The sequence below is a fragment of the Chiloscyllium plagiosum genome, unplaced genomic scaffold, assembly GCF_037043375.1.
Source record: "Chiloscyllium plagiosum isolate Xiang-an unplaced genomic scaffold, Cpla_swu_hap1 HiC_scaffold_12, whole genome shotgun sequence".
NCBI classification, from domain to species: Eukaryota; Metazoa; Chordata; class Chondrichthyes; order Orectolobiformes; family Hemiscylliidae; genus Chiloscyllium; species Chiloscyllium plagiosum.
In genome coordinates, this window is record NW_028270150.1 from 8,444,483 (window position 1) to 8,472,161 (window position 27,679).

General features: G+C 47.6%; 1 protein-coding gene across 5 annotated transcripts in view; it reads left to right on the forward strand.

Moving 5' to 3' along the window:
* robo1 (roundabout, axon guidance receptor, homolog 1 (Drosophila)) overlaps positions 1-27,679 on the forward strand; it is a 768,177-nt gene that overhangs the window by 453,853 nt on the left and 286,645 nt on the right. For all 5 annotated transcript variants that reach the window (XM_087992440.1, XM_087992441.1, XM_087992443.1 and 2 more), the window contains one exon: positions 8,680-9,006. In XM_087992440.1, the coding sequence (XP_087848566.1) occupies positions 8,680-9,006 (327 nt within the window). The remainder of the gene's footprint in view (positions 1-8,679; positions 9,007-27,679) is intronic.

Genomic DNA, 27,679 nt, shown 5'->3' on the forward strand with positions numbered 1-27,679 from the left:
TGCAGTCACTGACATTTAGCACAATCAATGAATGGACGGATGAAGTACGTTATAATTAGCTTTATAAATCCAGGAAATGGTCTCTCCTGTAAAACATTCAGTACTTTACACATCATAGTCAAGCTCTGAATCCCTTCGTTTAGTATTAACCCTTTCACCCAAGGCAAGGACGCATGTATACACTGTTTGATATTTAAGGTTTACTTCCAGGCCTGTTTTTAAATTTAATTGGTGTAGAATTCTTCTGTAAAAGTACCATCCACCCCAGACTGAGCAGAGGCCGAGTGCACCTTCCTGTGCCCAGGGGCCTCTGCACTGTGCACCCCCAGTCTGAGGCTTCTGCATCAAATGGGCCAGTGTTTGTGGAGTTCTGCTCTGCGGGCTGTTCAATCCAACATCTCAGTCTCATCAGATTCTTGTACCCAGGCCTCCAGAGCTGAAATTCTGCATGGTAGGCAACCATGTTTTTGGACTAAAATGCTGGAGAAACTCAATTGGCTTGGCAGTATCTGTGGGAGAGATGAGAGTGAGAGAGAGACAGACAGTGATAAACTTTCAAGTCTGATATGACTGTTCTTCAGAATGATTAGTATGGACTGGTTTGTGGCTAGTCTTCTTGTCCAATACGATGTATTTTACACTGCAAATGTAAGGCATAGGAGGAGAAATTAGACCATTCAGCCCATCGAGTCTTCTCTGCCATTCAATCATGGTTGACACGTTTCTCAATCCCATTCTCCCGCTTTCTCCCTGTAACCCTTGACCCCCTTGATACTCAAGAACCTATTTATCTCCATCTTAAATATACTCAATGACCTGTTCTCCACAGCCTTCTGTGGCAGTGAATTCCACAGATTCCCCACCCTCTGGCTGAAGAGGTTCCTCCTTATCTCCGTTCTAAAAGATCTTCCCTTTACTCTAAGGCTGTGCCCTCAGGTCCTAGTCTCACCTGCCAATGGAAACATCTACCCAACATCCACTCTGTCCAGGCCATTCAGTATCCTGTATGTTTCAATTAGATCCCCCCCATCCTTCATTCAGCATTAAAGGCAGTGTTTTGATGTTCCTGGGTCAAAGCTGTTGAGTTCTACCCTAAAACCTCTCTGCCTCACACCTCTGTCTCCTCCTTTAAAATGCTGCTTTGGACACGGGTCAAGAGTGTGATGGAATACTCCCCACTTGCCCTGGATGGGTGCAGCTCCAACAACACTCAAGGAGCTTGACACCCATCCAGGACAAAGCAGCCGCTTGATTGTTTGGAACTCCCTTCCTAAGGGCATTGTGGGTCAACTTACAGCACAGGGGTTGGGAGGTCATGTTATAGAGTCATAGAGATGTACAGCATGGAAACAGATCCTTCGGTCCAACCCGTCCATGCCGACCAGATATCCCAACCCAATCTAGTCCCACCTGCCAGCACCCAGCCCATATCCCTCCAAACCCTTCCTATTCATATACCCATCCAAATGCCTTTTAAATGTTGCAATTGTACCAGCCTCCACCACTTCCTCTGGCACCTCATTCCATACACGGACCACCCGCTGCATGAAAAGGTTGCCCCTCAGGGCTCTTTTATATCTTTCCCCTCTCACCCTAACCCTATGCCGTCTAGTCCTGGACTCCCCTCTGCCAGGGAAAAGACTTTGTCTATTTACCCTATCCATGCCCCTCATAATTTTGTAAATCTCTATAAGGTCACCCCTCAGCCTCCGACGCTCCAGGGAAAACAGCCCCAGCCTATTCAGCTTCTCCCTGTAGCTCAGATCCTCCAACCCTGGCAACATCCTTGTAAATCTTTTCTGAACCCTGTCAAGTTTCACAACATCTTTCTGATAGAAAGTAGACCAGAATTGCACACAATATTCCAACAGTGGTCTAACCAATGTCCTGTACAGCCGCAACATGACCTCCCAACTCCTGTACTCAATACTCTGACCAATAAAGGAAAGCATACCAAACGCCTTCTTCACTATCCTATCTACCTGTGACTCCACTTTCAAGGAGCTATGAACCTGAACTCCAAGGTCTCTTTGTTCAGCAACACTCACTAGGACCTTACCATTAAGTGTATAAGTCCTGCTAAGATTTGCTTTCCCAAAATGCAGCACCTCGCATTTATCTGAATTAAACTCCATCTGCCACTTCTCAGCCCATTGGCCCATCTGGTCCAGATCCTGTTGTAATCTGAGGTAACCCTCTTCGCTGTCCACTACACCTCCAATTTTGGTGCCATCTGCAAAGGCTGTAAAGGACATTGGTTAGGCTGCTACTGGAATACTGGGTACAATTCTGGTCTCCTTGCTATAGGAACGATGTTGTGTAACTTGAAGGTGTTCAAAAAAGATATACAAGAATGTTGCCAGGGTTGGAGGATTTGAGCCACAGGGAGAGGCTGAACAGGCTGGGGCTGTTTTCCCTGGAGTGTCGGAGGCTGAGGGGTGACCTTATAGTGGTTTATAAAATCATGAGGGGCATGGATAGGATAAATAGACAAAGTCTTTTCCCTGGGTTGGGGGTAGTCAAAACTAGAGGGTATAGGTTTAGGGTGAGAGGGGAAAGATTCAAAACGGACTGAAGAGGTTATTTTTTTCATGCAGAGGATGGTGTATGTATGGAATGAGCTGCCAGAGGAAGTGGTGGAGGCTGGTACAATTGCAACATTTAAAAGGCATCCGGATGGGTATATGAATAGGAAGGGTTTAGACGGAAAAGGGCCGAGTGCTGGCAAATGGGGCTTGATTAGTTTAGGATATCTGGTCGTCATGGATGAATTGGACTGCTTCTGTGCCGTACATCTCTATAACTCTATGACATGGACTGCAATGGTTCAGGAAGACAGCTGACCTTTCCAAGGGCAACTAGGGATGGGCAGTAAATACTGGCCCAGCCAGTAACACCCACATCCCACTAATAGATAAAATTGTCACACTTTGTCTGGCATTTGGTCAGTTGAGAGCTTATGTCTTTATTGATTTGCTGCCAAATTCTATCAACAGCATTACTGTGAAATAGAACATCCACCTATATTAAATGTCTGATATAAATGTGTGTATTTATTGTTGTATTGACCCTTTTATTCACACACAGTTTTCCAGCGGTTTGTAAACAAACTCTAGCTCTCTACGATGCCGTGACCCTCTTGTTGGATTCTTCTTTGATGTTTTTGATGTGAGGTCATGAACCTTATACATACAAAGACTTACCCTGTGATTTGCTGGCGCGTGTGTTCGCCTCCTCGAGTTATGATCCTGATGGGGATCAGTAACTTTGATAGAAACTTCAAATCTCTGGATACTACCTTTAAAAAAAAGCCACAAAATCTCATGTTTTAACCAGAGTCACGGAAGTGCTCCTGTTCAGAATGAGGCCATTCTGCCCATTTTGTTCACAACATTTGGGATTATGTTTGGTATGGACTGGTTTGACCAAAGGCTCTGTGTCTATGCTGTATGACTCTATGACCAGCTCTCATTTGGTGCCATTTTCCTGCCTCATCTCTCTAACCCTGCACATCTTTCCTTTCCAAATAATCATCCCATTCCCTTAGGGGTGTGCCTTTACTGACGCTGAGCTCTGAGCTATTTCATTGCAAAACCTAACTACTCGCTGGGTGGAAACCTTTTCCATCTGTCACTTTTGCTACTTTTCCTTGAAGTCAGTGCCCTCCTGTTCTTGACGAATGGGAGCATTTCATCCCGATTTACTCCTCCCCAGGCTTCTCATGGTGTTGAAAACGTCAGTCAGGTCTCCTTGCGGCCTTTTGCACTTCATGAGAAACAGTCACAACTTCTCCAGTCTGTCTTCTTCATTGAAATCCTGTAGCACTGGAATTATTCTTGTAAACGTCTTCTGAACTTTTGCAATCCTTCCTAATACAGCACCCAGAACTCGACACAATATTCCAGGTGGAGCTGAACTTTTCTTCATTTGTTTGTACGATGTGGTCTTCGCTGGTCAGCTTGTATTCCCCATCCACACCACTCTGGGTCTGGAGTCACATCTAGGCCAGACCAGATGACGATGGCCGATTTTCTCCCCCAAAGGACATGGGTGAACCAGATGGGGTTCCTTAATGACAATCGACAATGGTTACATATCATTTTTAAACCTACTCTTAATTTCAGATTTTTGTTAAATTCAACTTTGGCCATCCGCTCTGGTGGGATTTGAACCTGTCCCTAGAACATTAGCGTTGAGTTCTGGATTAGAGTCATAGCGCCATAGAGCTTGAAACAGACCCTTTGGTTCAGCCAGTCCATGCTGACTATTATCCCAATCTAAACTAGTCCCACCTGCCTGCGTTTGGCCCATATCCCTCCAAACCTTTCCTGTTCATGCATTTATCCAAATGTCTTTTAAATGTTGCAGTTGTGCCCACATCCACCACTTCCTCTGGCAGTCCATTCCACACACAAACCACTCTCTGTGTAAAAAAAGTTGCCCCTCATATCTTTTTTAAAATATTTCTCCTCTCACCTTATTACTTGTCCAGACATGACCAAAATACAATTCCATAGAAGAGTCATACCAGACTTCAAATTTTAGCTCTGCTTCTCCCTCCACCACATGCTGCCAGACCTGCTGAATTTCCATAACCTCAACGTTAACTCCCTCCTTAGTGTAAGCTATGGCCACGCTAACGAAGGACCAGATTCTGGATGTTTGTGACTGTGGTTTATGAACCAGTCCCTCAATCTATCCTTCCACCTTTAATGAGTTAAGTACATATAAACCCTGTACCCTCTGCTGCTTCACCTACTTTAGAGTTACACTCTACTTTATGCAGTCAGCTATGTTCTTCCTCAAATGTATCACTTCACGCTTCTCCCCCTTGAAGTTTGTGTGCCACAATATTTAAGCAAAGAAAAACAAAATGTATTGTAAATACAGAAATTTTACACTACAAAACAGCTCAACAAATCATATTCATCTGAGCTTCCCTATTTTTAATTGAATGTTGAAGGTTTTTATTCACAATGGAATACTGATTAGAGTGGTGAGAGAGTTGTTTTTGACTGCTGTAGATGAAATGGACCGAAGGGCCTTTTCTGTGCTGTAGATCACTGTGAGTCTGTGACGTCTCCTAGGGCCAAACCAAAGAGCGCCACAGTTCTCAGGAATTCACTTTATTTCTCCATGGTGTTCCTGCTATTCCCTGAAGGCTAAGCTTACTTGGGGTCTTTACATTAGTCCTGTGCTCAACGATCCTCCTAACTTCCTTCAACACTTCATGAACATGAACTCCACAGCTCAAGCCTGCGTCTCACTGCATTCTTGTTCAACGACTTCAAATGAGAAAACAGCCTCGGTTCCTGACAGTCCGTATACAGTTCCAGCAGCTTTCAAACACCAGCTGGACACGTCCATGAGATATCATGGAGATAAATCCAAATTGCAATCTATCCCCATGGCTGCAGGAACACCTGAGGTATCACAGGTAGGGATTTAAGCAAATTATCTCCAATTCCCAAACCTTTCCCTTGTTCTGGAAAGTCACCTGAATAATTTTTAAACTCCTTACTGAGACAGCTGTGGACTTCCTGCCTCCCTCACTAAGCTTGGAGAGGGCTCACTTATTGATTGGCAATTTTCCACTTCCAGCTTTGACCTTATTAAATAAACATAGGCCACCCTTGGAATTGCAATTACTCTGGACTTTATTATCAAACCAAGCATTTTTGTTTATCTTACATTTAGAAATGCCAGGCCCTAAACTAAAAGTTCAAAAACGTGGATTCTGACATTGTGTATTCAAGAAAAGTTGGTCTCCTTTGGGCTCAGCTGATTGGTATTAAAATTACATTTAAGATCAGCCTTTAAGAATGGGCTTAGCCAAAGCAGTTGGCATCAAATAGTTCAATTCCTATATCCACACTTTTGTTGAAATATAATTTGCTTTGTAATCAGCTATTTATGGTTACAATAACCTACTTGAGATTTTTGTGAAGGATAATCTTATCTCCTTGGCCAATTAAATTTAACTTTGAGAAATAGATCCGAATGACATGAGCAGGGAGTGTTTTGTTCAGATAATCGAATGTTCGGATAATCGAATGCCGGATAACACAGTTTAGCAAAGCATCGGGACGTTGCGATCTTGTTCAGATAATCCGAAATTCAGATTATTGAATGCCAGATAATTGAGGTTCCTCTGCACATGGGGACATCACATCTTGCAAATTCCCTTCCAAGCAGCATCCCGACTTGGAAATATATCGCCGTTCCTTCACTGTCGCTGTGTCAAAACCCTGGAATTCCCTCCATAAGGGCATTGTGGGTCTACCTACAGCAAGCACATGGACTGCAGCGGTTCAAGAAGGCAGCTCACCCCCACCTTCTCAAGGGGCATCCAGGGACAGGCAATAAATGCTCACATTCTGTGAAAGGATAAAATCTTTGAGGGTTACATTACGAGGAGTGATTGCACAGACTCATGTTAGATTGCTTGGAATTTAGAAGTTTATGAACAAAGTTTTCAAGATTTCATGAGGAATTCATGGGCTAAGCCAAGAGGATTTTCACTGAGTGAAGAATCCAGGACTGTGAGAGACCAAAAAGTTAGTACGAGACCTGTTCTGAGTAAAATTCACAAGCTTTCCACGGCCCTAGTGTAACTTTACAAAATGTCAATGACTGGAGATGTTTACACGGGCCTATGGGATGTTGTATGGTCTTAATTACTCTGTGACATTTTACTTTAATCCATTCAATCGAATTTAAATGAAATGCAATTGAGACAGCACTTACAGTAAAGTGAACAATGAGTATTGTTCACTGAGTGACTGTCAAATTTGTGCCAGCAGCGAGGCTAATCCAGTCATGCAGTTGGTGTTAGATAACCCACAGAACGGTTTATATATAAATTTCCCTGCCTCGTGCTCCACCCACACAGTCTTCTCTTCCTGTCTCCTGAGAGATTTGATACTTATCAGCTCAGGCTTCAGCCACCTCATCATAGCATTTCCCAGGGCTAATTGTGGACATTTGGCCCGTCGTTCACTTGCTAGCCCTTTCCCGGTTCAACTCCAAACTAATCTCGCAGCCTTGCTGTCACCCCATAGCCATGACCCAACTCCAAACGACTCCCACTGTCCTGCTATCTCCCCATAGCCTAGTATCAATCCCAAACTGATCCCATTGCCCTGCTTACTCCCCATATTAATCGCAAACCAATTCCAATCCCACATGCTCTCTAAAAACTCTGCACCAATGCCACATTAATCCCACTGCTCCACTGTCTTTCCATAACCTTTTGTGACGCACCAAACTGATCCCACTGCCTCACTCCCTCCTCTTAGACCCATATTGAGGTGGTAAATACACTAGTTGCAACACCAAAGGTCCCAGACTGTGAGGTATTTCAGCCACAGCAGCAGCATGGATATTACAAGCTCAGTCGGGAGGTGACCGTGGGGTGGCACGGTGGCACAGTGGTTAGCACTGCTGCCTCACAGCGCCAGAGACCCAGGTTCAATTCCTGCCTCAGGCGACTGTGTGTGGAGTTTGCACATTCTCCCCGTGTCTGTGTGGGTTTCCTCCGAGTGCTCCGGTTTCCTCCCACAGTCCAAAAATGTGCAGGTTAGGTGAATTGGCCACACTAAATTGCCCGTAGTGTTAGGTGAAGGGGTAAATGTAGGGGAATGGGTCTGGGTGGGTGCGCTTCGGCGGGTCGGTATGGACTTGTTGGGCCGAAGGGCCTGTTTCCACACTGTAAGTAATCTAATCTAATAGCTACAACAACCCATCAGACATTGGCCTGGACACATCAAACAGGTCCCTCTGCTAGTCCATTCTTACTGCTCATTCACAGACAAGGTATAATTCTCCTAGAATTGTTTTTTATTCAGTCATGAGATGTGGATGGGATGAGTAGACAAGGTCTTTCCCTCGGGTGGGGGAGTCCAGAACTAGAGGGCATAGGTTTAAAGTGAAAGGGGAAAGATATAAAAGGGACCTGAGGGACATCTTTTTCACACAGAGGGTGCATGTGTGGAATGAGCTGCCAGAGGAAGTGGTGGAGGCTGGTACAATTGCAACATTTAAGAGGCATCTGGATGGGTATATGAATAGGAAGGGTTTGGAGGGATATGGGCCGGATGCTGGCAGGTGTGACTAGATTGGGTTGGGATATCTGGTCAGCATGGACGGGTTGGACCAAAGGGTCTGTTTCCGTGCTGTCCATCTCTATGACTCTATGTGGGCAGCACTGACGAGGCCAGCATTTATTGTTCATCCCTAGTTGCCCCTTGAGAAAGTGGTGGCGAGCTATGGTGATGGTGAGTAGCTTGGAGAGGAAGTTGCGAGATTTAGACTTCCCATGCACCCTCTACCCTTCTCGGAAGTGTTTGTGTCTAAGGATCTTTGGTGAATTTCTGCAATGCAGTTTTTAGGTACTCCCCACTGCTGCTACTGAGTGTGAGTGGTAGAGAGAGCGGATGTGGTGCCAATCAAGCAGGCGACATTGTCCTGGATGGGGTCAGGCTTCTAGAGTGTTGTTGGAGCTGCACACATCCAGGTTTGTGGATGATTTGACTTGAAGTAAGTCGGGCCACAATGAAATATGAGCTGAGGTGTGTGTGGAGTTGTATAAAGTGAGAGGGAAGAACTTCACGAATGACTCAGATGTGAAATGAAGGCTGATGTTATATTGCTAATTGTCTGTCTCCCCCTGTCTTCCAGGATCACGCCTTCGGCAGGAAGATTCCCCACCCCGGATTGTGGAACACCCGTCCGATCTGATCGTGTCCAAGGGAGAGCCTGCCACTCTGAACTGTAAGGCTGAGGGCAGACCGAGCCCCACCATCGAGTGGTACAAGGACGGGGAGCGGGTGGAAACGGACAAGGATGACCCTCGCTCTCACCGTATGCTGCTGCCCAGCGGCTCCTTGTTCTTCCTGCGCATTGTCCACGGCCGGAGGAGCAAACCCGATGAGGGCAGCTACGTCTGTGTGGCCAGGAACTACCTGGGGGAGGCCGTCAGTCACAACGCCTCGCTGGAGGTGGCAAGTAAGTAACAGGCTCCTTGTCCAAGTGGGGAAGCTTTTGGGGGAGAGCGGGAGTGGGGGGGGGGGAGTCTCTGTAACCCTCAGAGGTTTGCACTATCATTGGTAAAAGGGTCAGATATGGGCTACTTATCAGAATCCCAGTGTATCGACTTAGATTTCAGTAAAACGTAAATATTGTCTCCAGTCACCTTCCAATTCATGTCAGCTTTCATCATTTGGTTTGTTTGTTGAAAAGAGATGCAGGTAGTGTGACTGTGTTTTAGATTATTCTGTCTGCTTTACTCCTCAATGTCTGATAGTAAACAGGGACATCACACTGAGCTGTACAGTGTGTGTGTGTCAGGTGTAACCTACAATACAAATGATGCTGCAGCTTCACCAGGTCAACATTCGAGGCTTTTACCCACCATCACCGGGCTCTGGAGAGTCTGTGTTGAGTTATCTCCCTCTGAGGGTGATGTGGTGGTGTGTACAGATGGGATCACAAAAGGTGCCTGTAATTCTGAGCAATCTGTTGGAAGCATCACACAGGGTTCAGATGCATCAGATTAGAGAGGGTTTTACATTCATGTGAGCATAAAACGACCCTTTTGATGACATTGGACAGTGCTGACACTTTAGGGAAGGATCTCTCTGACAGAATTGACTGGGATTTTGTTGGTTCCTACTACTCAGACAGCATCGCACTTGATAAAAGACCAAAAAAGGATGATTTTCTGATTGTGTTCCCAGAATTAATCAGACTGCATGCACAAATGCATAAATTCAGACAATAAACTGTGTTTGATTTTAATTTTATATGACAAAAGACTTGCAATTGTAATTTCTATTCAATGTGTTCAGATGTTGAGGAATTTTGATGGGATTTCATCCTGACTGTCATTGAGGTCTCATTGTTAGGGATATAAGAGCTGTGAGTGAAATGAAACTTCTCACATTCAGCACAAGACAATCGATTGGATAATCTGCACGCTCAGGTGCTGACCCAAAGACCTTGCATTCACAACGGGCCTTTCAATACCTCAGCCTGTCCCAAATCTCCACACAGCCAATGAGCTTCAATCAGTGTTGCATTGCAGCAGTTGAGAGTGTGGTGCTGGAAAAGCACGGCAGGTCAGGTAGTATCCGAGGAGTAGAAACATTGACAGTTCGGGCCAGAGTCTTTCATCAGGAATGAGGCTGGGAAGAGTTCCGGCCCGAAACATCGATTCTCCTGCTCCTTGGATGCTGCCTGACCTGCTGTGCTTTTCCAGCAACACGTTCTCAACTCTGATCTCCAGCATCTGCAGACCTCACTGTCTCCTAGTTGTATTGCAGCAGCCAATCCACAGACTGCAATCTCAAAACAGGCAGCAAGGAGAGAAATGGTCAGATCATCTGTTTTATTGAGGGTTGTTGGATAGGGCTAAGTAGTACCCAGGACATGGGGATCTCACCATCTGGCGACAGTGGTACTGGGTGTTTTTGACATTTACTGTGAAGGCTGGCAGTTCATTCAAACGATAACATCTTCAACAGTGTGGCACTCCCTCAGTACCGACCCTCTGAAAGTGTGGCACTCCCTCAGCACTGACCCTCTGACAGTGCGGCACTCCCTCAGTACCGACCCTCTGACAGTGTGGCACTCCCTCAGTACTGACCCTCTGACAGTGCGGCACTCCCTCAGTACCGACCCTCTGACAGTGCAGCACTCCTTCAGTACTGACCCTCTGCCAGCGCAGCACTCCCACAGTACTAACCTTCTGATAGTGTGGCACTCCCTCAGTACCAACCCTCTGACAGTGCGGCACTCCCTCAGTACTGACCCTCTAACAGTGCGGCACTCCCTCAGTACTGACCCTCTAACAGTGTGGCACTCCCTCAGTACTGACTCTCTGCCAGCGCAGCACTCCCACAGTACTAACGCTCTGACAGTGCAGCATTCCCTCAGTACCGACCCTCTGACAGTGCGGCACTCCCTCAGTACCAACCCTCTGACAGTGCGGCACTCCCTCAGTACTGACCCTCTAACAGTGCGGCACTCCCTCAGTACTGACCCTCTAACAGTGTGGCACTCCCTCAGTACTGACCCTCTGCCAGCGCAGCACTCCCACAGTACTAACGCTCTGACAGTGCAGCATTCCCTCAGTACTGACCCTCCGACAGTGCAGCACTCCCTCAGTACCGACCCTCTGACGGTGCAGCACTTCTTCAGCACTGACTCTTTGACAGTGCGGCACTCCCTCAGTACTGACTCTCTGACAGTGCGGCACTCCCTCAGGACCAACCCTCCGACAGTACCAGACTCAAACTTGACACAGCCAGCTGGTAGGAGGTAATATTCCAGTCTTCCAACAGTGCAGCATTCCCTAAGCACTGACCTTCCGACAGTGCACTCCCTCAGTACTGATCCTCTGACAGTGCAGCACTCCCTCAGTACTGACTCTCTGACAGTGCAGCACTCCCTCAGTACTGACTCTCCGACAGTGCAGCACTCCCTCAGTACTGACCGTCTGACAGTGCAGCACTCCCTCAGTACTGACCCTCTGACAGTGCAGCACTCCCTCAGGACTCTACTGGGAAGACTGAAGTCATTGTCTTTTCTCCTTACTGCAAATGTTGTTCACTCGTTACTGACCTTTGACCTTATTCTGTCTCCTTCTAATTTTCTGAGGTTGAACGAACTGTTCTAACGTATGGTGTGATATTTGATGTCCAGGTGTGTTTACCTTGAGCAGTCTGTGTCATTGCTGAGAGAGCCCACAACAGCTCTGCATTATCGCCTACCTGCTCTCCTTCCTCAACATATCTTCCACTGAAGTCCTTCTTCATACCTTTGCTGACTTGACCTTCCACAGTTGGATGGCCTCACCCATTCTGTAATCCTGAAGTTATCCAAAGCTCTATTTCCTGTGTGCTGCCTCTTGACATCCCATTCCCTATCGCTCCCTGTGCTCCCTGGCTTACATTGTCTCCTGGCTCAGCTGTACCTCGATATTAAAAACCTCATCGCTTGTTACAAATCCCTTCATTTCCTCACCTCTCCTCTCTGTCTGTCATCTTCCCCAGCTCCATCATCCCCTGAATTATCTGCGATATCCTAAATACTGCCCTTTTGCAAACCCCAGTCTCAATCTCTCCATCACTGGTGGCTGCACCTTCTATTGTCGGGGATTCAATTCTCGGAATCCTGTGTTGAATCCTCACCCGTCATTATCCTCCTTTAACTGGTTCCCTGGGAATCTTTGGCTGGCATTTTCGCCCCCACCTCTGTTCTGATATCCCCTGGCGTGGCTCAGCGTGGAGCTGGGTTTCCCATTACACCTGTGGGAGAGAGCCCTCTTCGGGTCATAAAGATATACAGACCCTTCAGCCCAACTCTTCTGCACGGACCTGATATCCTCGATCGGAGTGGTGCTGGAAAAGCACAGCAGGTCAGACAGCATCCGAGGAGCAGGCTTTGGCCCATAACCCTCTTATCCCTTCCTACTCATGTACCCATCCAGATGCATTTTCAATTACATTAATGTACCGGTCTCTTAGCAGTTTAGTGTATTGACGGCACTATGTAAATGCAGCTGGGGGGGTCGCTGACAGTTCCAGAGAAGAGTCATACTGTGCAAAGATAAATCCCTTTTCAGAAGTGGGAGGGTTCGGGGATGGGGGAGGGGTGAGGGACCGGAGGCGGGTGTGGCTGGGGGGGATGGAGGCAGGGTTGAAAAGGACACAGTTACCAGCACTGACTCTGTTTAATGACACCAATACCCTGACCTCTCAACCTCACGGCCTTCCTATTGCTTTACCCACCCCCTCCCCGCTCCTCCCCGTCAGTGAGGGGGGTTGGGGGAGACGCTGAGCAAGGGGCATTCAGAGAAACCTTTAAGAGGGGCTGCCCATCACTTTGTGTAATGGCATGCAGTGCGAGAGGGACAAAGAGCACATCTGCCTGACATGGAGCTTTGATCAAAGCTTCGCTCATTGCCCACATTCGACGGTAACCCGCAGCTGTGTTGTACTGTGTCATCGCAGTCCGAGTGAACTGCTGCTGATCCCTTTCCCACTGGTGAAATTACAGCGTCAGATTTATGTAATGAAGCCTCGGTTAATGAGAAGCCTCCTTGTCTTTCCCCCTAACTCCCCACACCCAGGCCCTAGGCTCACAAAAGCCTAGAAGTCACGAATTGTACTGCTCAAAGGCTACTCGAGATATCTGATTACCATCTCGCTCTCTCCTTCTCTCTCACAGAGTAATCAAGTTCGGATTGTAATAGCTAGGTAACTCTCAGGGCCTGATGCTGCAGATAAGGCCCTCATTTCTCTTCCTTTTCCTGTCTGTTTAGTTTTCTTTGCAGCTTGAAGTAACATTCCTCTCAGGAAGCTGCTTTGATGTGTATCAGTTTAAGGTGAGCTCTCAGGGTCTCTCTCTCTCCCTCCCTCTCTCACTCTCTCTCTCACACACACAGTGCACTCAGCATGGAGTGTCCCCCCCGGCACTCAAACCTGTATTTTTCTCCTGCCCTGCACTCCCTCCACCCCTTCCCACCCTCACTGCTCCACTTTCCCCCATGTACCTGTTACCAGCTTCCCATTTTGTCTCATTCCTCACCCCCTTCAGTTATAAAACCATAAGATGTAGGAACAAAATAAGGCCATTCAGCCCATTCAATCTGCTTTGCATTCGATCATGGCTGATATGTTTCTCAACCCCATTCTCCTGTCTTCTCCCTGTAACCCTTGATCCCCTTACTAATCAAGAGCCTCTCTATCTCGGTCTTAAATACACCCAATGCCTTGACCTCCACAGTCCTCTGTCGCAGTGACTTCCACAGATTCCCCACCCTCTGGCTGAAGAAATTCCTCCTCATCTCAGTTCTAACAGGATCACCCCTTCACTCTGAGGCTGTGCCCTTGGGTCCTAGTCTCTCCTACTAGTGGAAACATCTTCTCCATGTCCACTGTATCCTGGACTTGCGCAGTATTCTGTGTATTTCAGTCAAACCCCACCCCATCCTTCTAAGCTCTATCGAGTACAGACCCAGAGTCCCCAACTGCTGTTTATATGACAAGCCCTTCAGCCCTGGGATCATTCCTGTAAACCTCCACTGGACTCATCCCTCCAAGGCCAGCACATTGTTTCTTAGATACGGGGTCCAGAACTGCTCACAATATTCCAAATGCCTCAATTGCTCCTCCACTTCTCCTTGTTTAATAGAAATAGGCCATTCAGCCCTTCAAGCCTGCACTGGCATTAAATACAATGAGCGCTGATCATCAAACTCAGGGTCCTGTTTCTGCTTCCTCCCCCCGCCCCCCCCCAAGCCGGCGGTGGTATAACGGTAATGTAACTAGATTAGTAACCCTGAACCCCAGGCTCATGTTCTGGAAACATGGGTTCACTCTCACCCTGTCTAATGTGAAGTTTGAAAGAAGATTGAAGTGGGTGTTTTTGTGGTGCTGTGGTAGGCCCCAAGTCCCACCTGAAAACATTCCTGAACAGGTCGGTGAGCAAAAGATCTTGACAGCAGGATTGATTGGGTTAGCAAACCACCATCAGCCTCCAGCGGTTAGTAGCTAGAGCCCCCAATACCAGACCTTTCCCAAAGATAGGGTGTCTCTATTCCTGATGAAGGGCTTTTGCCCAAAACGTCGATTTTCCTGCTCCTCGGATGCTGCCTGACCTGCTGTGCTTTTCCAGCACCACTCTGTTCTAGACTCTGGTTTCCAGATCTGCAGTCCTCATTTTTGCCCTGTCTCAAAGCACTCTGCAACCAATATAACACATTTCTGAAGTGTACTCCATCCTCATATAGATCAGGTAATAGCAGAATCACAACTAATTGAAGAACAAATCAGAAAGGGAACAAATAGCTACAGGGCAAGGGCAGAATCGTACATGATCTCCATGAATAGTGGAACAGACTCCTTGGGCCGAATGGCCCTCTTCTGCTCCTACGTTTTATTGTCTTACAATCTCACTTGTGGTTAGATAATCACTTCTCAATGGCCTTCATTTCAGCAGAATCAATTCTCCTCTAAAACGTCAATCAACATCACTCCATTTTGACCGTCATGATGATATCTCCCTTTTCGACTCAGAGGAGACCAATTCCAGTTTCTCCAGTCCCTGTACATTGCCTGAAGAACCTCATAGTTGCTCCAAATCTGGTAAATCTCCTCTACACCCTCCCCAAGGCCTTGGCATCCTCCCTAACGTAGAGCCTAGTTGAGGCCTAACCAGTTATTCAATAACTTCCTCTGCAGAGGACTCAGAGAGACCAACAAAGGAGCACCTGCTGGTGGGGCTGGGAATCTTTGACAGATGTCCAAGGCTTGAGTGGATTGGGTGAGAGGTGAGTGAGGAGAAAGTTGTGGGATGAAGCGTGGAGTTAGGGGCTGGGTGAGAAAGAGGACAGCAGCGTGGGTAACTGATTGAGGGCGTCCTGTGAATTAATGCAATATAGATCTCCACCTTTACCTTACAGTCTCAGTCGGCGTGACTTTAGTAAACTCTCAATTTCTCAAAAACAACCCTTCTGCAGGAGCACTCGAGAGGGTGGTGATTGTCAGCGTCATTTTTGGATAGCTACGGCAGACAGTCTGTTGGATGAAGGAGTGAGATGGCACAAGCAGGAAAGGCCGCAATCAGATAGATCATCAACTGGATGAAAGACTGATCAGACCTGGCCTCCTGCAGGACCCTGTTTCTGTTGCTGTTAATGTTTTCTCCATACACTAAATTCAGATTATTTGTTGTCATGACTACAAATTTCCATATGTAACAGGATGTTGGAACAGGATTGAATTGTCAATCTCAGTTTTCTTTTTCATATGGACTATGAAAGCCAGAGCTCGCTGGTGATTAAATCTGAATCTTCAGAAAAGCAGACAGGATAGAAGGAGGCTATTGGCCCATCTAGTCTGTGCTGGGTCTCTGATTGGGAGTCAAGAGTGTGATGCTGGAATATTCCTGATGAAGGGCTTTTGCCCGAAATGTCGATTCTCCCGCTCCTCGGATGCTGCCTGACCTGCTGTGCTTTTCCAGCGCCACACTCTTGACTCTAATCTTCAGCATCTGCAGTCCTCACTTTTGCCATTCTGATCGGGAGTCAGTCATATACCTTGGAAGTGAGATCAGAGTCGAGAGTGTGGTGCTGGAAAAGCTGGCCGGGCAGCCGGCCAGGCAGCATCCGAGGAGCAGGAGAATCAACGTTTCGGGCATAAGCCCTTCATCAGGAAGAGCTTTTCTAGCACCACTCTCTGGACATATACCTTGGAAGCAATATTGCAATCTAAGTGGCATTTTTGCTGTGGAACCTAATCGATTTAAATACCTCCAACACCACACACAATGCATTCCAGGGAACTTGGAACTCTGTCCAAAACTGCTGCTGACACTGGGGAGGAGTGTGCAACTGGAAATTTCCGAGCTAAGATCTGGTTGTTATCAGATGGAAAGGAGCAAGGGTTTGGGAATCTGGGTGGGTGAATTAATTTGATATACCGTTTAACCTATTAGAATCCTTGAAGGGCTGAATGGCCTATCGTTGTTACTGCATTTTTTCAGGACGATGATCCTGGATTGTGTACGGCAGTAACCCGCAGGAGGAAGTCAGCTGGAAACTAAGCGGTTTACAGCTACTCTGTCAGAAACTCATGTTGTAGCAAGCCAGTCATGTTGGGACATGGGGCGTTCAAATCTCAGGTCAAAGCGAACGTTTGAAATGTTATAATACCAGATGCTTCACGGTGATCACTTGTGAGACAAGCTATCTCTCTAAGATTAGCCAAAGCCCAGTTGGTAAACAGTAGCTTCCAACAAAGCAATTCACTGTGACATCCTGCTTGTGGTTTCAAGTCCCACTCCAGGAACATCAGAACAAATTCCAGTAAGATCCACCCAGTCAGTACAGAGGGAGTGCCGCACTGTCAGAGGGTCAGTACTGAGGGAGTGCCACACTGTCAGAGGGTCAGTACTGAGGGAGTGCCACATTGTCGGCGGGTCAGTACTGAGGGAGTGCCGCACTGTCGGCGGGTCAGTACTGAGGGAGAGCCACACTGTCAGAGGGTCAGTACTGAGGGAGAGCCACACTGTCAGAGGGTCAGTACTGAGGGAGTGCCACACTGTCAGAGGGTCAGTACTGAGGGAGTGCCACACTGTCGGCGGGTCAGTACTGAGGGAGTGCCGCACTGTCGGCGGGTGAGTACTGAGGGAGAGCCACACTGTCAGAGGGTCAGTACTGAGGGAGTGCCACACTGTCGGCGGGTCAGTACTGAGGGAGTGCCGCACTGTTGGCGGGTCAGTACTGAGGGAGCCCCCCGCTGTTGGCAGATCAGTACTGAGGGAGTGCTGCACTGTCGGTGGGTCAGTACTGAGGGAGTGCTGCACTGTCGGTGGGTCAGTACTGAGGGAGTGCCACACTGTCCGCGGGTCAGTACTGAGGGAGTGCCACACTGTCAGCGGGTCAGTACTGAGGGAGTGCCACACTGTCGGCGCGTCAGTACTGAGGAAGTGCCACACTGTCAGAGGGTCAGTACTGAGGGAGTGCCACACTGTCAGCGGGTCAGTACTGAGGGAGTGCCGCACTGTCGGCGGGTCAGTACTGAGGGAGTGTTGCAATGTCAGAACGTTAGAACTGTAGGAATGCTGCACTGTCAGAGGGTCAGTACTGAGGGAGTGCCCCACTGTCAGAGGGTCAGTACTGAGGGAGTGTTGCAATGTCAGAACGTTAGCACTGTGGGAGTGCTGCACTGTCAGAGGGTCAGTGCTGAGGGAGTGCTGCACTGTCAGAGGATCAGTGCTGAGGGAGTGCTGCACTGTCAGAGAGTCCGTACTGAGGGAGTTCCCCACTGTCGGATGGTCAGTACTGTGGGAGTGCGGTACTGTTGGGTCAGTACTGAGGGAGCTGAAAATGTGTTGCTGGAAAAGCGCAGCAGGTCAGGCAGCATCCAGGGAACAGGAGAATCGACGTTTCGGGCAATATGCCTGAAACGTCGATTCTCCTGTTCCCTGGATGCTGCCTGACCTGCTGTGCTTTTCCAGCAACACATTTTCAGCTCTGATCTCCAGCATCTGCAGACCTCACTTTCTCCTCAGTACTGAGGGAGTGTTGTACTGTCGGAGGGTCAGTACTGTGGGAGTGCCGCACTGTCAGAGGGTCAGTACTGAGAGAGTGCAGCACTGTCAGAGGATCAGTACTGAGGGAGTGCACTGTCGGAAGGTCAGTGCTAAGGGAATGCTGCACTGTTGGAAGACTGGAATATTACCTCCTACCAGCTGGCTGTGTCAAGTTTGAGTCTGGTACTGAAACATGAGATGGCAGTCTAATTGAACTGCTTTGCCTTTCTTGCCTGTCTGGCTGCCTTGATCTGGAAAAGACTTGTCAAGCGTCGAGTGAAAGATCAAACCAAGATTCCCATATATATTTTTCTCTTGCTGACCCGTCCTCTTCCCTCTTCCTCACTGCTCCCTTGAGTCATAACAGTACAGTTAATGAGCAGCAAATACTGATGGAATGTGCTGGTGTGAGATTGAGGACTGTGGATAAATGATGATGCCTGTCACCACGAAGCTGCCTGCCTTTAAGTTTGTAACAATTAAATCGGAATAAATTAGCAGGCTGGTGATGGATGACGAAACAGCGTAAATGGCTTCTGTATGTGAGAGTTTGACTCGCTCCCTGCCACATTATTGGGACATAGATCTGCTTTGATGTTCAGACTGTGGTGGAAACATGTTCCACTTCTTCAGTGAGATTTGGCTAAAATTGTTAATAAATTTGTTTTGTGTTGAACCTCAGTCTGTCATTGCCCCCTGTCCTGAGGGAGAGGAAGGGAATTGATAGTCTGTCTTCATGAGATCTTCTGTATGTGCATTCCCTAACTAACTCATGGCTTTCCAACAAGGATCGCATGGCATTCTGATCGCACGCATAACATGAGATTTATTCCACCAATTCAAATTTGAAATGAACTCCTCTGCCTTTCAAATCCCTCTCCATTTCCATCTCTGTAATCTCCTACAATCACAAACCCACTGACATCTCCACAGTCCTCTAATGCTGATCTATTGTCCATCCCTCCAACTGCCTGGTCCCTATATTCCGGATATAGGAGTAAATTGCTGCGGATGCTGGTGTCTGCATTGGAAACAACAAATGCTGGAGATCACAGCAGCTCAGAGGGCATCCACCGAGAGAGAGCAACCTAACATTTCGACTTTAGGTGACTCTTCATCAGAGCTTCAGCTGTTAGCTTGCTCTCTCTCCATGAATGCTGTATGACCCGTTCTGATCTCCAGCATTTGTTGTTCCCTATATTCTGGAATTCCCTCCTTAAACCTCTCTCCCTCTCTATTTCCACTCCTTTGAGTCATTGCTTAAGAGAGAAACATACAAAACAGGAGCAGGAGTAGGCCTTTCGGCCCTTCGAGCCTGCTCCACCATTCAAAATGATCATGGCTGATCATCCAACTCAGTGTTCCCGCTTTCTCCCATTTAACCTTTGATCCCTTTAGCCATAAGAATTATATCTAACTCCTTCTTGGAAACATTCAATGTTTTGGCCTCAAATGCTTTCTGTGGTAGAGGATTCCACTATCTCTCCAGATTGGCTTTCTGTAATAAAGAATTCCACAGACTACCAATGCTCTGTGTGTAGACATTTCTCCTCATCTCAGTCCTAAATGGTCTACCCCAAATCCTTAGACTGTTACCCCTGGTTCTGGAATCCCTGGTTTTTGGAAACAGCCTTCCTGCATTTTCCTAGTCTAGTCCTGTTGGAATTTTGTAGGATTCTACGAGATCCCACCCCCTCGTGATTCTAATTCCAATGGTTACACTCCTAACCGATCCAGTCTCTATTCATACATTATTCGTGCACTCCCTCCATAGCCAGAACATCCTTCCGCAGATAAAGCTGAGTTCTTTGATGGTCCTTTTGGTCAGGAGAAAGCGAGGGCTGCAGATGCTGGAGAGTCGGAGTCGAAACGTGTGGCGCTGGAAAAGCACAACAGGTCAGGCAGCATCCGAGGAACAGGAGGGTCGACGTTTCGGGCATAAGCCGTTCATCAGGAATGTTGGGGGGGGGAGGGGAGGAAGGAAGGGGTCTAAGAGGTAAATAGGAGGGTGGGGGTGGGGCTGGGGCCAGAGGGAAGGTGTGACCTTTCGCCCAGCTGTGTTGATGCCTCTTTATTGGCTTGGTGTCAAATCTTGCTCCCATGCAGCACTTTGGGATGTTTTACTCCACTGAAGGCGCTACATGAATTCCAGTGTATCTCATGTTGGTGGGTTCTGCTGTTTTGTTAATGCTTTGAGGGTTATGGGTGTTCAGTGGTGGACAGAGGGGTCAAACGTACAGCTTGGAGCCAGTGGGATCCACTTTCTGAGTATCCCACCCAGTGAACCTTCAAACCCCACTCCCTCTCTCCCACCACTGTGCCTCCCCTGTAAGAGAGAAGCCCAAAGAGAAGGAACATCAGAGTGGACTGTAATCTTCCTACTTCGCCCCCTTTCACACAGCCTGAACTTGCTGCCAAATATCTCAGCCTCATTGTCCACTCTTTAACCCGATGAGCAACTAGTTTATTTTACTCATTCACAGGGAATTGGTGTCACTGGCTGGGTCTGCATTTATTGCCCATCCCTAATTGCCCAGAGGGTAATTAAAAGTCAACCACATTGCTATGGGTCTGGAGTCGCATGTAGGCCAGACCAGGTAAGGATGGCAGATTCCTTCCCTGAAGGATATTTGTGAACCACCTGGGGTTTTATGACAATTGACAATGGATTCCTGGTCATCATTAGACTCGAAATTCCGGATATTTATTAAATTCAGATTTCACCACATGCCATGGCAGCAGTTGGGCCAGCACGGTGGCTCAGTGGTTAACACTGCTGCCTGACAGCGCCAGGGTCCTGGGTTCAATTCCACCCTCGGACAACTGTCTGTGTTGAGTTTGTACATTCTCCCCGTTTCTGCGTGGACTTCCTCCGGGTGCTCCGGTTTCCTCCCACAGTCAAAGAATTTGCAGGTTAGGGTGGATTGGCCACGCTAAATTACCCTGTATGTGTCCAGGGATGTGGGGGAGGGTCACTCTTCGGAGGACCAGTACAGACTGAATGGGCCGAATGGCCTATTTCTGCACTGTAAAGGTTCTATAATGCTTTGACTTGAACCTGGATCTCCAACAACATTCCCTGGGTCTCTGAATTAATAATGCAGCAAGGCCACCACTCGGCCATGGAGTAGGCAGCCTCTGGCTTGCTGTAGTTGATGTTGTGATCGCAGGGTTTGGAACCTGTGGAGTGCTCCCTCGGCCTGGATTTGATCAGTTGGAACCCTGTGTATGAAACGCTGTGGCAGTGACACATTGCCGTAATCGTTGTGACTGGGACCGTGCTGCCTGGAAAGGGCAATGCGAACAGCTTCAACTTTCAAAGCCCCGAGTCAGAGAAACACCTGATGAGGATCTGTGTTCAGGGCAGGCCTGGATGGAGCAAGAGATGAGGGAAATGGGGCCAAAGTTCTTTCAGAGGGGCTGGCACAAGCCACAATAGGCTGAGTGGTTTCTTGCAGTGCTGTGGTAAGGAGAGATAGACAAGCAGGAGGCTGGAAGAACACAGCAAGCCAGGCAGCATCAGGAGCATTCTCCTGAAACGCTGGCTTCTCCACCTCCTGATGCTGCCTGGCTTGTTGTGTTCTTCCAACCTCCTGCCTGTCTGTTTTGGATTCCAGCATCTGCAGTTGTTTTTTGACTCTAACCGTGTAAAAGAAGGAGGCATTTGCATTTATATAGCACCTTTGTGCAATCTCAGGTTGCCCTGTGGCACTGTTCAGCCAACGGAGCACTTTCTGAGGTATCATTACTGCGTTGTAATAAATACAACAGAAGAAAGGCGTAGGCTGTTCGGCCCATCGAGCCAGCTCTGCTGTCCGATATGATCATGGCTGATCTGGGGAATCAGCTCCACTTTCCTGCTCACTCTCCGTATCCCTGAATCCCCAGAGAAACCAAAACCCAATCGGTTCCAATCTTGGGCATGTTCTACCACTGGATTGGCCGGAACCCTCTGAAGTAGAAAACTTCAAAAACTCGCAGCCCTCTGTGGCAAGACGTTTCTTAAATGATAAGTCCCTTATCCGGAGACTGTGCCCTTGTGTTCTAGTTTTGTCAGTCTGGAGGGAACGACCTCTCAGTGTCTACCTTTTCAAATTGTTTCAGAGTTTTGGAAATGTGGTAACTCGTTAGCACACAGTAGGCTCCTGCAAACAGCAATTTGTTCCTGACCAGATAAGATGCTTCAGTAATATTTCATCAAAGATTCACCAGGACACAACAGAGATCTCCCCAGTATTTTCTGAGAGCAATGATGTTAGAATCTTTGACACTTTCCTTTGGTATCCCAACTAATAACCAGCAGCTCCAACAATGCAGCAGCCCCTCATCTCTGAGAAGGTTAGAAGCCAGATTGTCTATGCTCTGTCCCAGACACAGCTCCCTCCCCCAATGCCCAGGGGTCAGATACCCCCAGGGGCTCTGGTCTGTAAGGGTGACCTGCAGAGTGAGAGCCATTGCCCATTAAGGAACTATGAAAGTCCTGCACCATCCAGGACAGGCGTGGCTGAGAGAGCTTCCATCGCATTGTCTTGCTGGTGTGCTTTTATCGTATGGTTGCTATAGGAACACAGGCCACAGAATCACCAGCAAACCCAAAATTACTCATATTTGTATGTCACCCCCTCCCTTCCCTTGAAGCTGGCTGTGAGTTTGTCTTTTCTCTGCACCTGCGGTATTCAATAGCAGGTCACTGTGAGTGACTGCTCCAAATACAACCCTTTGCCATGATTTATGGAGCTGTCCCTTTCTCTGCAGCACGGTGTTTTGTTTAGTTTGGCTTTCTGTACTCCCTCCAGACGCGCATCTCCATTGGATGCCAAGTGCCAATTACCACCTCTGCTTATCTGCATTTTGAATAAATTCATATAAAAGGTTGTATGTGGCAACAAGCTGAGCTTCCCCATCTCAAGATCACATTCTTGACAGTGTCTGTCTCTCTAATATGTCTGTGTCTGTCTCTATGTTTGCATATACTTACACCTTTGTGTCACATATTTTCATCTGTTCCTATGTGTGTGAGTGGGAGTGCACTGCTCTGCTTGTTCCTGTCCGTGTGTGTTTGAATATCTGTGTACCTGTGTGTATGTTTGTGTATTGTCTGGTTTTGTACGTGTCTGTATCCGTCTATGTTTGCAATGGGATGTATCCATGAGTCTGCTCTGATTTTGCATATTTATATCTAAACTGTGTTTGTGAATGTGTACGAGTCAGCACTTGTGTGTCTGTGTCATTTCACTCATTCACGGGATGAGGGCATCACAAGCTCGTTATTTATTGCCCAACTCCAAATGCCGGCAGAGCAGTTGAGAATCAACCCCATTGCTGTGGGTCTGGAGTCACATGTAGGCCAGGCCAGGTAAGTATGGCAGTTTCCTTCCCTAAAGGGCATTAGTGAACTGGATGGGTTTTTCATAGAGTCGTCAACAATGGATTCATAGTCATCATTGCACTCTTAATTCCAAATTTTTATTGAATCCAAATTCCATCATCTGCCCAGTGGGATTCAAACCCAGGTCCCCAGAACATTCCCTGGAGTAAAAGTCCATCGATAATATCACAAGGGAGTGTGTGTGAACATCGTCACTTGTCTGTGCATCGGTGTCTGCAGTATGTTTATGTGCATATCTGTGTGCCATATATCTGAGTGTATTTGTCTATGTCTGTGGGTATATCTGTGTTTGCATATCTGACTGTTCTGTTTATCTCTGTGTATATTTGTGTGTGCTGTATATCTGTGCATGCATCTGTGTGCATGTGTATCTGTGCATATTTGTCTGTTCATGTATCTTTGAGTGTGTGCATAGATGTCTGTGTGTATCTGTGTGTGCATGTGTAATTGTCTGCATATCTGTGTCTTTGTGTATCTGTATGTGTGTCCATGTGTATTTGTCTGCGTATCTGTGTTTGTCTGTGTATTTGTGTGTGTGCTGTGTGTCCATGTCCAGCTGTGTGTGTGTGTGTGTGTTGTGTATCTGTGTGTGTGTGCACTGTGTATCTATGTGTATTTGCGTGTGTGTGCTGTGTGTCCATGTCTATCTCTGTCTGTCTGTGTATCTATGCATATGTGTGTGTGTGTGTGTGCGCTCTGTATCTGTGTGTATTTATATGTGTGCTGCGTGTGTCCCTATGTATGGATTGGGTTTCTCTGAGCTTAACTGTGTCTTTTGTCTTCTTGTTAATGTTCTTAGTTAAGCATTGCCTTGACTTTAAATTCTCATCCTTGCTTTCCAATCCCTTCATGGTCTCACCTCTCGCTTTCTGTAATCTCCTCCAGCCGCACGATCCTCTGACATCTCTGTGCTCTTCCAACCCTCGTCTCCAATGTCCCTGATTTTAATCACTGCACCTTTGGTGCCGCTGCTTTCATTTGTCTGGGCCGGAAGCTTGGGAATTCTCTCCTGAAACCTCTCAACCTTCTCTCTTCTATGAACCTCCGAAAACCTGTCTCTTTGACCTCAGTTTGGGTCACCCTTTACTTCAATGCTGCTGCTCACTGTTAAACTGGGACTGTTTATTACATTAACGGTGCTGTATAAACGCATGCTAAACAAAATCTTACAAACATTTTGCCACATCGAATATCACCAGATGATTCGCCGGCATGATGTCCCAATGTAATTGCTTTCGAAAGAGGCCTTGAAAATTTATCTCCATCTGCCTCAATTTTTCTAAATTAATTAGCCCATCTGAATGTGCAATTTGTTCCTTTTTATTTTCCTGGTGATTAATTGATCGGCAGACTCTCTGAACACATCTCCCCAGAGAGATGCATAGGGCTGGAACAAAGGCAGCTCAGGGAAATTTAAACAGCGCTTTCCTCGCAATGTCACAGCAGGAAGGAGTGTTTCCAGTACCTTCTAAGCAGCACAGGCTCTTTTCCCTGGACCGCGATGAGGAATCTCCTTAGGTTTCATTGCTGAGTGGATATCAAGCCATCAGCCTGTGGAAATACCTTGCATTTAAGTTAGTAATATATCTGAGGGCCTGTGAGAGACCTCTGGTCAAACAGAATTTGCCAGCTAAGCTGCGAGGGATTTCATGTAGGAGCAGAGAGATCCGGAGAGGTTAGAGTCATAGAGATGTACACACAGAAACAGATCCTTCGGTCCAACCCGTCCATGCCGACCAGATATCCCAACCCAATCTAGTCCCACCTGCCAGCATCCGGCCCATATCCCTGCAAACCCTTCCTATTCATATACCCATCCAGATGCCTCTTAAATGTCGCAGTTGTACCAGCCTCCACCACATCCTCTGGCAGCTCATTCCATACACGTACCACCCTCCGTGTGAAAAAGATGCCCCTTAGGTCTCTTTTATATCTTTCCCCTCTCACCCTAAACCTATGCCCTCTAGTTCTGGACTCCCCGACCCCAGGGAAAAGAGGTTGAAACATGATAAATGCATTTGAACCAGAGGAAAATGCAGAACAATTGGGTAAAACACCCTGATGATCTGGTAAACTCAGAGCAAGTGGTTCCACCTTTGATTTACTGAGTGTGGATATCACTACTGCTCAGGATAAAGGTTACTGTTAGCAGTCTCCTGAAGCAGAGGAAACTGCTGTGCCTGCTCTAACTCGCCTGGAGACCACCTCCTGGTCCAACTAGAAGAGCCCTTTCACAGAACTGTTTCAGAACAGAAGGAGGCCTTTCGGCCCGTTGTACCTATTCCATCATTCACTCAGGTTTGGGAGGCCTGGATCGAGTGGATGTGGAGATGACGATTGATTGATTTATTCATTGTCAGGTGTACCAAAGTACAGTGAAGATCATATAAACAACGTTGTACAGAACAAAAGTAAAAAGGAGTACAAGACAGATCAATGTTAGCAAGATCAGCATTATTTGAGGTTAGAGAGTCCATTCATCGATCTATTAACAGCAGGGAAGAAGCTGCTCCTGAACCTGTTGGTGTGTGTGTGTTCAAGCTTCTGTATCTTCTGCCTGATGGAAGAGGTTATAGGCGATCATTACTGGGGTGGGAGGGGTCTTTGATGATGCTGGCAGCCTTTCCGCGGCGACAAGGCGTGTAAGTGGAGTCCTTGGATGGGCAGTTGGCTTCCGTGATGGCCTGGGCTGTACACACAATCGCCTGTGGTTTCTTATAGTCCTGGGCTGGGCAGGTGCTATACCAGGCCATCTGCACCCGGACAGTAGGAGAGACTAGGACCCAAGGGCACAGCCTCAAAGTGAAGGGGTGATCCTTTAGAACTGAGATGGGGAGGAATTTCTTCAGCCAGAGGGTGGGGAATCTGTGGAACTCATTGCCACAGAGGGCTGTGGAGGCCAAGGCATTGTGTGTATTTCGGGCAGAGGTAGACAGGTTCTTGATTAGTAAGGGGATCAAGGGTTATGGGGAGTAAGCAGGAGAATGGGGTTGCGAAATATATCAGCCATGATCAAATGGCAGAGCAGACTTGATGGGATATTAGTACCCCTCTGATTCAAGTGAAGACTGTCCTGTTTGTAGAGGTCCCACCTTCCCCAGAATGAGCCCCAATTATCCAAGTACCTGAAACCCTCCCTCCTGCACCATCCCTGCAGCCACGTGTTCAGCTGATATCTCTCCCTATTCCTTGTCTCACTATCACGTGGCACGGGTAACAAACCAGAGATAACAACTCTGTTTGTTCTAGCTCTCAGCTTCCACCCTAGCTCCCTGAAATCCTGCCTTACATCCCTAACCCTCTTTCTGCCAATGTCATTGGTACCTACATGGACCATGACTTGAGGCTGGTCACCCTCTCCCTTCAGGACCCCAAAGATACGATCCGAGACATCACGGACCCTGGCACCTGGGAGGCAACACACCAACCGTGAGTCTCGTTCGTTCCCAACAAACTTCTACTTGAGCCTCTAACTATTGAGTCCCCAGTGACTAACACTCTCCTTCTTTCCCTCCTTCCCTTCTTCGTAACAGGGACAGGCTCTGTGCCAGAGACCTGGGCCCCACTGCATACCCCTAATAAGTCATCCCCCTCAACAGTATCCAAAATGGTATACATGTTTTTCAGGGGAACGACCACAGGGGATCCCTCCACTGACTGTTTTTCTCCCTTCGAACAGTCACCCAGCTTCCTTTGTGCCAAGGAGTAACCACTTCCCTGTAACTCTTATCCATCACAGCCTCTGCTTCCAGAATGATCCGAAGTTCATGCAGCTCCCTCTCCAGTTCCCTAACATGGTCTTGGAGGAGCGAGAGTTGGGTGCACTTCCTGCAGATGTACTTGGATGGGACACTAATGGCGTCCCTCACCTCAAACATCATGCAGGAGGAACATTCCTCTCCCTGCACTGCCATCCCTGCTGGCCCCCTTATCACAAAGTAAAAAAGAAGAGATGCTTACCTGACGTGTCCCTGGCCTTTAAGGTTAGAGGAGGTGGTTAGGTGGGAGGCCCTACAAATGTGGGGTCTCGGGTTGAGAAAACACTGACTTATATAGCTGGACGGAAATAAAAAATAAGAAGTCCCTCCTTTCCCAGAAACCTCTGCTCTCTGACTTCAAATTTAAAAGCTCAAATTAGTGACTCACCGCTCCCAGCAGGCCCCTGGTCCTAGCTCCCGCCCTTCGAGTTGC